The 11,756-nt window shown below is 47.5% G+C and overlaps 1 protein-coding gene across 1 annotated transcript; it reads right to left on the reverse strand.

The window, feature by feature from the left end:
• Positions 1 to 1,511: 1,511 nt before the first annotated feature.
• On the reverse strand, positions 1,512 to 4,770 carry LOC114619620 (cytochrome c oxidase subunit 6A1, mitochondrial). The gene is made up of 3 exons (XM_028765460.1): positions 4,646 to 4,770; positions 4,381 to 4,523; positions 1,512 to 1,790 (listed from the first exon to the last, which is right to left on the reverse strand). Exons 1-3 carry the CDS (start codon positions 4,752 to 4,754, stop codon positions 1,707 to 1,709), a joined length of 336 nt encoding a protein of 111 aa, XP_028621293.1. The 5' UTR covers positions 4,755 to 4,770; the 3' UTR covers positions 1,512 to 1,706.
• Between the last annotated feature and the right edge of the window lie 6,986 nt (positions 4,771 to 11,756).

Raw genomic sequence — 11,756 nt, forward strand, 5'->3', positions numbered from 1 at the left:
ACTTAGATTCTGATCCAGACACAGGGCAGAGCTGACTGAGAATAGGGTGTGGTTTTGAAACCTCAGAGCTTCCCTGCCTTCAACAGCCCATGCCTCCCAATGCTTCAAAAGTTCTACCAACTGGGGACCAAGGATTTAAACCTATGTATTCAGGAGGCTATTCTCATTCAGATCACACTGGGATAGGAATTATAATTAATTCCCGTGTGCACAGGACATGGCTTGCATGTGGAAGTCAGTTCCCTCCTTCCAGCATGCAGGTTCTGGGTATGAAACTGCAGTCATCAGGCCTAGGCAGCGAGCACCACCACCTGCTGAGCCAGCTCCTAGTGTGTCTTGTTTTCTCCTAAGACAGTTTTAGACATTGGCCTGGGGTGGCTTTGACCTGTAGCAATCCTCTGGTCTTAGACTACCCTTCTCAAGTCCCAGAGGTAGTAAGCAAGCACCACCATGGTCTTTTTGAGTCTTCTGTGGGATGGTGGTGGGGGCGGCCATCATTTTCAGCTCGGGTGAGAAAGACTTACCTTTCAGAATAGACTTGAGAGTCATTGAAATACTGGCATGGTGCACGCCTTAACCCAGCTACTCCCCACGGAGTTCGAGACCACCTAAGAAGAGCCGCTACTCGGACTCCTTGCCTTACATCTGACCATGGAACTGCTCAGAGCAGAATGATTGCTCATCCGACCTGGCTTCATCCTCTCCAAAACTGACTTAAGCTATTTTTCAAGGTCTTCCATTTTGAAAAGCAATTGACAGCAATGCAGTTGTTTGGTAACTACCACTGCTGTGTTGCTTGCATTTGTTTCTTTTCCTAGACAGGGTTTCCCTTGTAGCCCTGTCTGGCCTGGAATTCTCTCTGCAGACCAAGTTGGCCTTGAACTTGGAGCTCTGCCTCCTGAGTGCTGGGATTAAAGGCGTGTACCATCACTGCCAGTCCGACTGAGAAATGACCCTTTTCCTAAAGGTAAGACCTTTTGTAGACTGCAGCAGGAGCCCGCGGTGACCAGAGGAGAGCTAACTAAAGCTCAGGCACTTTGTTCGGGGTCTGTGCAGCCTGGACTGACCTGGGACTGGCTCTGGAGCCCAGTCTTTGACATGTTCCAGATGGTAATCAGCAGCAATTCCACCGTTCACTCACTGTCGGTCAGGGAGCCCATCCCAATGGCAACTTCACTCACCATAAGCACAAGCCACCAGCAGGGAGCCAGCTGTAACCATTATTTTAGTGGGCTAGACCAGATCTCTCTTTTTTGTTTGTTAGTTTGTTTGTTTTTTGGTTTTTTTTTTTTGAGACAGGGTTTCTCTGTGTAGCCCTGGCTGTCCCGGAACTCACTCTGTAGACCAGGCTAGTCTCGAACTCTCGAACTCAGAAATCCGCCTGCTTCTGCCTCCTAAGTGCTGGGATTAAAGGCATGTGCCACCACTGCCCGGCTAGACCAGATCTCAAACGCTGCAAAACAGCAAAGTAATGTCGGCGTCTGAGAATAAAAACCACCATCCAGCTCACGGACAGTCTAAGTTTAAATTATTTATTTAAGCCATCTCCTCTTACAAGCAAAGGGATGGAAGATCCGAGTAATGGTCACCATCTGAGAAAAGGAAAGATGAGCTTAGCATCCAATGGGCTGCCGTGGTCCACACAGAGTAAGGGTCCAAACCAGTGCTGTGGTCCCTTGTTGCCTGGGGGAAGGTCCAGGTTTTCTTTACTCATCTTCATAGCCGGTCGGAAGTGGGTTCACATGAGGGTTGTGGAAGAGGGTATGGTTACCATCTCCCCAGGGGAAGGGCTGTGGAGTGAAGATATCAATTAGATATTTCCAGCAACTGCTCAGAATTGAAAGAGACAATACATAAAATAAAAATGGAAATTTTTCCTTTACTGGCATAATTTCAACTTTCCCATAGCCTTTTCTATTTTTATGTAATTTTAATTTATTCATGTAATTACATATAAGCACTCTGTCTTCACAGAAGAGGGATTCAGATCCCATTACAGATGGTTATGAGATGCCATGTGGTTGCTGGGAACTGAACTCAGGACCCCTGGAAAAGCAGTCAGGGTTCTAACCACTGAGCCATCTCTCCTTTGAAGTAGATGGTAAGCAAAGCAAGCCCAAGGCAGCTACCTGGGGAAGGAGATGGCTCAGCAGGTAAGAGCATGTCCTGTCCTGCACTAGAACAGGACCCAAGTTTGGGTTCCCAGCATCCAGAGCGGGCAGCTCCTGACTGCTGCCACTCCAGCCCCAGGGGACCCAAAGCCCTCTTTGGCTTCCTGGGCATCCACACGCACACACACATCATTTAAGAGAAGAACGGAGCTAAAATGTTGGACAGATGGCTCGGTGGGCAAGACCTGCTCCTCCAAAATTCTCCCAGACTCAGACCAGGTGGCTCACAACCGTGGCTCACGCGTGCTCCAGGACCTCATACCTCGGATGCTTCAGAGACCTGCACCTCGTGTACATGAGGATCTATCCATAATTAACAATATTTTTAATCAAAAGAAAGGGAGTTCTGGGGCTGGAGAGATGGCTCAGTGGTTAAGAGCACTGACTGCTTTTCCAGAGGTCCTGAGTTCAATTCCCAGCAACCACACGGTGGTGGCTCACAACCATCTGTGATGGGATCCGACGCCCTCTTCTGGTGTGTCTGAGGACAGCTACATTGTATTCACATAAATATATACATACAAACAAACAATAAATCTTGGGGGGAAAAAAAAAGACTTCCTGGCTTTCCCCTGGTAACTGCCACAGCTGGTCCTGTGCTGACCGGGGTGCAGCTCTTCCTGTATCGGAAGGAAAATAGCAGACATGGACAGAGATGTTTATTCAACGGAGAAAGACTAGAAAACTGCAACCGAAATTCAATCCTTCTGTTCACTCACTTTCTAGGAAAAGACTGCCTCATTTGTTTTGAGTGTGCATGTATGTGGTCACTGTCAGAAGACACCGTGTGTGTGTGTGTGTGTGTGTAGGTTATATAGGTTCTCTCGTATAGAGTGGGTCACACACATGGACTCATAGTCGCAGGCTTGGTGCCAGGTGGCAAGTTCCTTTACCCGCTGAGCGTCTTTGAAGCCCTGATTTGTTTTTGTTGAAACAGGGTTTCCTTATATAGCTAATCTGGAACACTAAATAGAACAGTCTGACCAAAAAATTACAATGATCCTCCTGCCTCTGCCTCCCGAGTGCTGGGATGACAGCATGTATAACTCTGCCAATCACAATTTTGTTTTGTTTTAAGACAGGGTCTCTTATGTGGTCTTGGCTGTCTTAGAATGTGCTATGTTGACCAGAGGTCCACCTGCCTCTGCCTCCCAAGCGCTAGGATTAAAGGCCTGTGCCACCATGCCAGCTTTTTATTTTAATTATGCTTGTATCTCTGTGAGTATATGTACAAGAGTGTGGGTGTACACAGAGGAGCTAAAGAAAGTTGTGGAATTAAACCAGGCTCTTGATAAGAACAGCAGCACCCTACAGCACCGAGCATGGCTCCAGTCCCTTCCCACCATGTCTGACGCACTGCTCTTGGCCAATAGCTCACAACCATTTTTGGCTTTCTGGGATAACCCCGTTTAGCCCAAGCTAACCTCCACTTTAAAACGCAGCAGAGAATGACCTCGACCTCGAGCTACCGATTCTCAGGTTTTCACTTCACACGTGCCAGGGGCGGGGCATTATCTAGAGACATTGAGGAGGGGGCACTACTGCCATCTAGTGGGCAGAGGCCAAGGTCAGGATGCTGTCAAACACCTTTTTCTGAGAGTGTCACCCCTGGCTGTTCTGGAGCTCACTATGTAGACCAGATTGGCCTTGAACTCAAAAGAGATCTGCCTGCTTTGGCTTCCCAAGTGCTGAGGCTATACATAGGTGGGATTGAGCCTCGTGGGTTGTAAAATTGAAGTCTAGCCTAAGTTTCTACAAGGCCAGTCCTATGTGGATTAGGTGATACAGTTTTTAACGAGCAAGACAGCTTTGTTAAAATACATCAAGAGACATTATGACTGTCTACACGAACAGCCAAGGCATAAAACTGATAAAACGACAGGCATCGTGAGAACAAACCGGCAGTCTGTGCTTAAGCCTAAGCCAAACGCCCAGATTGTGGCCTGATCACCTTCAGGCTTTGCCGCTATAAGGGAACACCCCAAACCTCCAAGCTAAATCCACAGGCATTTATTGTGTGGCCTTTATAGAAAATTGAGCCGCGACCACAAACTGGTTTCCCTTATGTAAAACGAGAATAAATAAAATGTTCAGCTGCGCGGACAGACAGGCAGCCAAGACACCAGCGCACCAAGGGCTGGGACTGGGGAGCGAGTGGACAAGCCCGAAATAACGGACGCTTGAAGGACAGCAGAGGCGCGGCGCCTACCTTGGTCCTGATGCGGAGATGGGGGTAGGCGACGAACGGGGGTCTCTCGTGCTCTTCGTGTCGCGACTTCAGGAAAACGTTGAGCATGCTCACTCCCACCCCGGGCAGCGCCACGAAGTAGGTGAGGGCCTTCCACATACGAGCTGCGGCGGGGCCAGATCGTCAGCCTCGGCCGCTCCCTCCCGCAAGACCTCCCGCCAAGGTCACGGCCCGGCCACGCCGCGCGCGACCCGCCGAGGCCCCACACCCACCCGAGCCCGGGTACCTGAACCCTCCTCGCCGTGGGCGCCACTCGACATGGGCCGCCCCACCCGTGGGAGGGCCCGGCCCAGCAGCCGAGAGACTCGAGACGCATACAACACTGCCGACGCCATCTTGGAACTACACCGGCGCGCCGGAAGCGGAAATGGGGACAGGGCGAAGGGGGCGGGACAAAAGCGCCAAGCGAAGTTTCCATTAGGCAACGCCTTCTCAGACCTGGAACTATAGCGCCTGCGCACATTATCCGTAGTGGTCGGGGCGGCAGGAGCGAGAGTGCGCATGCGCTTCGTACCTGTGCCCCACCTCCCTTCCTGCCTGCTCCATGGTGAGGATGTTCGCTAATTGAGCTTCTGCGAGCTTTTGTTTTTGTTTTTGTTTTTGTTTTTAATTGCTGCCTTCTTTGGAATCCCTGGACAGGATCTGAAGTGCCGAGAACAAATCACGTTCTCGGAAGCGCCACTCTTCGCTGCCTTCTAATTCCGCGATTTCCAAGGCACCGGACACCCTTGTCGTTGTCATTATCATTCTTAAAGAGTTGTTATTCTCTTCTGTGACGCCCTATATAGACTGTAAAGTCCGTGGTGCTTAGATTCTGCCAGCGCTGCGTTCCCAGAGTTAACCGAAACCGTGCCTGGCAAGTAGCAGGTGCTTTATGCCATTTGATGAATGAATGTATGAATCCATGAATTACCGAGTCAATGAACAGCTCCTGGAACCAGAAAGAACCCTGGAATTGGTGCCAGAAAACCTGGACTTTGTTTCAGCTTCATATCCTCAACGTTTGGCTTATGGCCATGCTCTTTCCTTCGAATTCTACAAACATCTGTTAAATTTTGTCTATAGAACTTTTTTTTTAACACCTCCTTTCTTCTTTATTCCTTCTTTTTGTCTAAAAGCCTTTTTAAAGATAAGAGTTAAAAAGCTGGGATGCCAGGTGTGGTGGCATACGTCTTTAATGCTAACATTTGGGAGGAAGACTCAGATGGAACTGAACTGATCCCAGGCCAGCCTCGTCTACAGAGTTTAGGCTATCCAGAGGCTGCATAGTGAGACCCTGTCTCCATAAAACAAAAACAACGAAATAGACCAAGCATGGTGGCAGGTGGCTCATAATCCCAGCAAGGGTGAGATGGGGCAGGAGGATCGCTGTGAGTTAGAGACTAGCCTAGACTGTAAAGTGAGACCCTATCTCCACCCACCCCAAGCTTAAAATGTACGTGTATATGGTACATTTCTGAGAGACTGAGGAAGGGAATCTCTAGTTAGAGGCCAGCCTGGACCACATATAGAGTCTGAATTAGGCTGATCTATATTGTAAGACCCTATCTTGAAATAACAAAAAGAGGGAGAGGCAGCAGACTCCTGCATTCAAAACCGTCTTCAACTGCATGATGAGTTCAAGACTAGACTGAACTATACGAATAATTTTTTTTAAAAAAGACGTTGGATGGTGGTGGTGCACACCGTTAATTCCAGCACCCTGTAGGCAGAGGCAGGTGGATGTCTGTATTGGAGGCCACCCTGATCTACAGTGAGTTCCAGGACAGCCAGGGCTACACAGAGAAACCCTGTCTCAAAAAAACAACACACACACCAAAAAGATGGATTGTATAATTATGTATTGGGTCGTGTATGTGTGTGTGTGTGTGTGTGTGTGTGAGTGTGTGTATGTGTGATCAGAGGCAGAAGATGCCAGGTCCTCTAGAGCTGGTGTTACAAAGGGATGGAAATTGCCATATGTGGGTGCTGGGAACCCAACTGGTCCTCAGCAAGAGCAGCAAGCGTTCTTCACCACTGGGCATCTCTCCAGTTGCAAGTATTTAATAGTTTTAAATAGTTTAAATTATAGCACCTTTTAGGAATATAGTGACATCGTTGAACTAGTTTAAATGTTTATGTGTGCTACTGTTTTAGCTGCGTGAATGTGCATCATGTGTGTGCAGTACCTGTGGAAGCCACAAGAGGGCGATGGAAATTCTGGAACCCATACAAACAGTTGTGAGCTGTCACGTGGGTGCTGGGAGCCAAACTGTAACCCATTACAAGAACAGTAAGTGCTGTTAACCACTTAGCCATCTTCAGCCTCTGAATTGTCTCTTTTAATATATATGTCAATATATATTATTTATATACAATATATGATATTAATTATATATATGATATTAATTATATATAATTTAAAAACAAACAAACAAGCAAAAAACCCTTACACAAATGCATTCATAGAAGGGCTGGAGAGATGGCTCAGTGGTTAAGAGCACTGTCTGCTCTTCCAGAGAACCTGTTTTCCAGTCTCTTCCAGCACCCACGTGGTGGCTTATAGCCATCTGTAACTCTAGCTCCAGGGGAATCAGACACTCTCTGGCCTCTGAAGGCACTGTACATACATGGTGTAAAGGCATACACTCATGGGCACAAAATAAAATACCTGCAGAGTGTAGTGGCACATCTCTTAAATCCCAGCACTTAGGAAGCATAGGTAGGCAGATCTCGATGAGCTCAAGGTCAGCCTGGTTTACAAAGGAAATGCTGGGCCAGCCTGGTCTGTAAAGCAAGTTCCTGGCTAGCCAAGGGGAGCTACACAGTAAGGCCTTGCCTCAAATAAATAAATAAATAAATAAGACAACTTTAAAAAATACATTCACAGTTTAACGGAAGTCTGAAGGCTAGAAATTCTCTTGATTTGCATAGCCGAATGACTGAATTTAGATGATCAAGAAAAACAAGACACCCAGTATAAAGAATGTGGAAAAGTTTTTGTTTTGTTTTTGAGACAGGGTTTCTCTGTGTAGCCCTGGCTGACCTGGAACTCACTCTGTAGACCAGGTTGGCCTCAAACTCAGAGATCCACCTGCCTCTAACTCCCACTGAGATCAAAGTCATGCATCACCACCACCTGGTTGTTGTTGTTGTTTTAAGAGAGTGTCTTGGCCTGGAGAGATGGCTCAGTGGTTAAGGGCTCTTCCAGAGGTCCTGAGTTCAATTCCCAGCAACCACATGGTGGCTCACAACCATCTGTAATGGGATCTGATGCTCTCTTCTGATGTGTTTGAGGACAGCTACAGTGTACTTATATACATAAAATAAATAAGGCTTTTAAAAATAAATCTTTAAAGTGAGAGAGCAAGAGAGAGAGAGAGAGAGAGTTACTATGTAGCCCTGTCTCCTGTCTGGACTGGAACTCACTACATAGACCGGGCTGACCTCAAAATCACAATAATCCAGCTGTCTCTGCCTCCCAAGCGTCGGGATTAAAGGAGTAATTCATCACACTTACTGAATGTATAATATTTTGAGCACTCATCTTATGCTTCATCTATAGTAAGCATTTAAAATTTTTATTTTGTTTCAGTCAGGGTCTCGAGTATCGCAGGCCAGCGTCAAATTCGCTATGTGGCCAGCCTTGGAATTGGAGGTTCTTGCACCACCTGCTCTGCTCTGACAACCTATCCCTGTCACGCGCTTCATGTACGCCTTAGATCTTGTCACTAATACTCCATCACTCACTACGTATATACTTAAAACTGTATTTACGTGTGTGTGTGTGGTGTGTCTATTAAACTCTGATCCGCCACGTTGTAGAATTTATGGATTGAACTCAGCGCGTCAGCCCCGCACGTAAATGCCTCTATGGTGCATCAATGAATCCAGCCAGCTTTGCCTTCAGCTGTGCACCGAGTCAGATCTCTTCTCTATAGCTACACCGGGTCCTTTATGTCTCCGTAAATATTCTGGGGACGCTCTTCCCTAAAGACCTTTGCGCGCATGCTTCTTTCTCTGCCTGCAAGAGCTCTGCCCCGGATAGTCTTATTCATTGGTCCCCGTTAAACCCCGGTGTTGGGGGGGGGGGTACATGAATGGAGATCAGAGGTGGAGGTTTTCTCTACGGCTCTCCACCTTATTTATTATTGAGAGAAGGTCTTACTGATGCTTGCTGTTTCAGCTAGCTGACCATCGAGCCACTGGATCTGGGGTTATAAAGGCTTGAACTGGAAACTCGGTTGTGTCACGTGATGTCTTTCTGGAAGCTGATTTGTGAGAGGACGTTTCGCTGAAACAGATGCTTGAAAGAACACGTGATGTTTGGAACGAGTATAAATGGAACCCCATAAACAGTGAGAGGTCACTCTTTTTTTTTTTAAGATTTATTTATTTTATATATGTCCACTACAGAATCTTGTGTGGTTGCTGAGAATTGAACTCAGGACCTCTAGAAGAGCAGTCAGTGCTCTTAGCCGCTGAGCCATCTCTCCAGCCCGAGAGGTCACTCTTGCAATATGACACCCTGCAACGATTTGTTGCTCTCAGCTGGTCTTCACTTCCTAGAGAGAAATGCACCAAAGAACTTCTTGTAGTATTCTGGCTGAATCTTGCCGCTTCTGCTGACTCTTGCCAGTTCAGCAGAGTCGTAAGGTTCCTGCTAGACTGAGCCACTGCTAATGATTCCTGTTTGGTGTTTGCTATTGGACTGGACTGCTGGTATCCTGACAATGAAAAGTTGAGTCGCCCAAAAAACTACTACTAAAGGTCCACTGTTAGCATTCTGTCTAAACTCCTCCCCACAGTTACCTGACAACAGCCATGTAGCCCTGGCCCACTATAAAAGTGGCTGCGTGCCCCCTCCTCCCTCTCTTGATCTCTTGTTCCTCTCTTGCCCTCTTAGGTTCTTCCCTTCCCCATTCCCTTTCCTCCTCTCTCTCTATGTGCTCATGGCCAGCCTCTACCTCTCCCCTCTCTCTCTCTCTCTCTCTCTCTCTCTCTCTCTTTCTCTCTCTCCTACCCTCTTAACTCCCTTCCCCATACCCTTAATAAACTCTATTCTATACTATACCGTCCTGTGGCTGGTCCCTCAGGGGGAAGAGATGCCTCTACATGGGCCTGCTGAGACATCCCCTCCCCCATACCTCACCACACACCCATAGAACATATACTCTCTCTCTTTCTTTTTATAAACACATCATCTTTTTATAAACACACATTCTTTTTATAAACCCCCCCCCTTTTTTTTTTTGGTTTTTCGAGACAGGGTTTCTCTGTGTAGCCCTGGCTGTCCTGGAACTCACTCTGTAGACCAGGCTAGCCTCGAACTCTCGAACTTAGAAATCCGCCTGCCTCTGCCTCCCAAGTGCTGGGACTAAAGGCGTTCGCCACCACTGCCCAGCCACAACCCCTTTTCCTATTAACCGGCTTTCTCCTCAACCTCTAGTCGGTGTGTTAGAAGGGAGGTTGAAGCGTTCAAGAACCCTAAATAAAGTAGGATTAGAAAAATCTAAACCTACAGTGGCTCAGCACGGAGCCCGCTGTTACACTGATGCTGCGGATGCAGACTCAGGGCCGGATGTATACATACCAATGAGAACACGCCGAATCACCTTCCTAGCCCACACTTATCTTATTCTTTTAAAAAATACTTATCTATACTGGGCTTGGTGGCGCACACCTTTAATCCCAGAACTTGGGAGACAGAGAGGCAGGTGGATTTCTGTGAGTTCAAGGCCAGCCTGGTTTACAAAGGGAATTCCAAGACAGCTAGGGCTGCAGAGAGAAACCCTGTCTCAAAAATATTATACTATTTTATGTGTGTACATATACATACATGTATATATACATACATGCACATATACATGTGTGTGTGTGCACCTGCTTATCTATATGTGCACCATGTATGTATAGTACTCACAGAAGCCAGAAGAGGGCATCAGATATTCTGGATCTGGAGTTACAAGCCACTGTGACCCACATGAGTTTGGGGTGCATGGAACAGAACCTGGGTCCTCTGCAAGAGCAGCAAGTGCTTCTAACCATTCACCCATACCCCCGCTCTTTATTTTATTTTAAACAGGTCCTTTTTGGTTCTGCTTTTGAGTTTTTTTAGACGGGGTCTCACTCTGTAATCCAGGCTGACTTAGAGCCCCCTATGCAGCCGGAATGGCCTGGAACTTCTTAGCTCAAGTTGATCTTAAACTCTTGGCAATCTCCCTGCCTCAGCCGCTCAAGGGCTAGGATTACAGGAGAGAGGCCCCGCCACAGCTAGCTGTGTGGGTCTGTGGTTGTTGTCTTTGTACAGCCTCCAACTCACGCTCAATCTTCCAAGTGCTGGGATTATGTATGTGCTACTACCCACTTTCCCTTCGAGCATCTTATCAGAGGGGATAGTGTTTCTTTTAGTAAGACAATAAGAATATAAATTCTGTGATAGAATAGTAGTTCTTGTTCTCTGGCTGGAGAGATGGCTCAGAGGTTAAGAGCACTGTCTGCTCTTCTAGACTTCCTGAGTTCAATTCCCGGCAACCACATGGTGGCTTATATCTATAATGATATCTGGTGCCCTCTTCTGGCATACAGGTGTACATGCAGGCAGACTGCTATATACATAATACAAATAAATAATTTTTTTAAAAAGAAAAAGATGTTCCAACTTCTGAGGAGATATTTCAGGTCATCCTTGAGAACGGACGGTGCCATCAAATTACTTCTCAAGGCGCTGAGGCGGCAGTTCTGCACATGCTGCCTCTTTTTACCTCCCCAGGGACTGCCTGGCCTCTGTGAACCGAGCCTCCCAAGGCCATCTCCAGGCAGGCTCGGGTCTGACGTCATCCTCTCGAGCGGCTGGGGATGTTTACACCTGTGCAGGAGCCATGGCTTCTGCTGTACTGTTTTCTGGAACAAGGAGCTGGTAGGTGACTAGCTCTGTAATGGAACAGCTCATGACAGTGGAAGGATGTTGGGGGGACCCTGACTTAGAACAGCCCTTGGTTAGGAGGAAACTCTATCTGGGGCGTCCTGCCTGTTACTTTTACTACAGTCACTCCGAGCCAAGAGCACTTTTTAATTCCTGGACCAAAATATAGTTATCTACCAGGAGACTAATCCTGGAAGGTACTGAGGCCTCTTTCCAGCAGGTCCCCAGGGAAACAAGCACGTTGTGACCAGCGCCTTCATCCTTGTATAACGGAACTGGACCCCATGATCCCTCATGGTCTCACTATGACCCTTCAAATGGGGACCCAACAGTGGCCAGTCTAGAAGGAGGTACAAGTTAATGTGTCATGAAAACTCGGCTGGGCAGTGGTGGCACACGCCTTTAATTCCAGCACTTGGGAGGCAGAGGCAGG

Source organism: Grammomys surdaster, unplaced genomic scaffold, assembly GCF_004785775.1.
Source record: "Grammomys surdaster isolate TR1022 unplaced genomic scaffold, NIH_TR_1.0 164, whole genome shotgun sequence".
NCBI lineage: Eukaryota > Metazoa > Chordata > Mammalia > Rodentia > Muridae > Grammomys > Grammomys surdaster.

What these genes read in the sequence shown, in the direction of transcription:
- LOC114619620 (XM_028765460.1), bottom strand. Translation starts at nt 4,754, where the DNA reads ATGGCGTCGGCAGTGTTGTATGCGTCTCGAGTCTCTCGGCTGCTGGGC. An exon ending in CCACGGCGAGGAGGGTTCAG is followed by an intron (nt 4,524 to 4,645) that starts GTACCCGGGCTC and finishes GCCCCGCCGCAG; the next exon opens with CTCGTATGTGGAAGGCCCTC. An exon ending in ATCTCCGCATCAGGACCAAG is followed by an intron (nt 1,791 to 4,380) that starts GTAGGCGCCGCG and finishes TTCACTCCACAG; the next exon opens with CCCTTCCCCTGGGGAGATGG.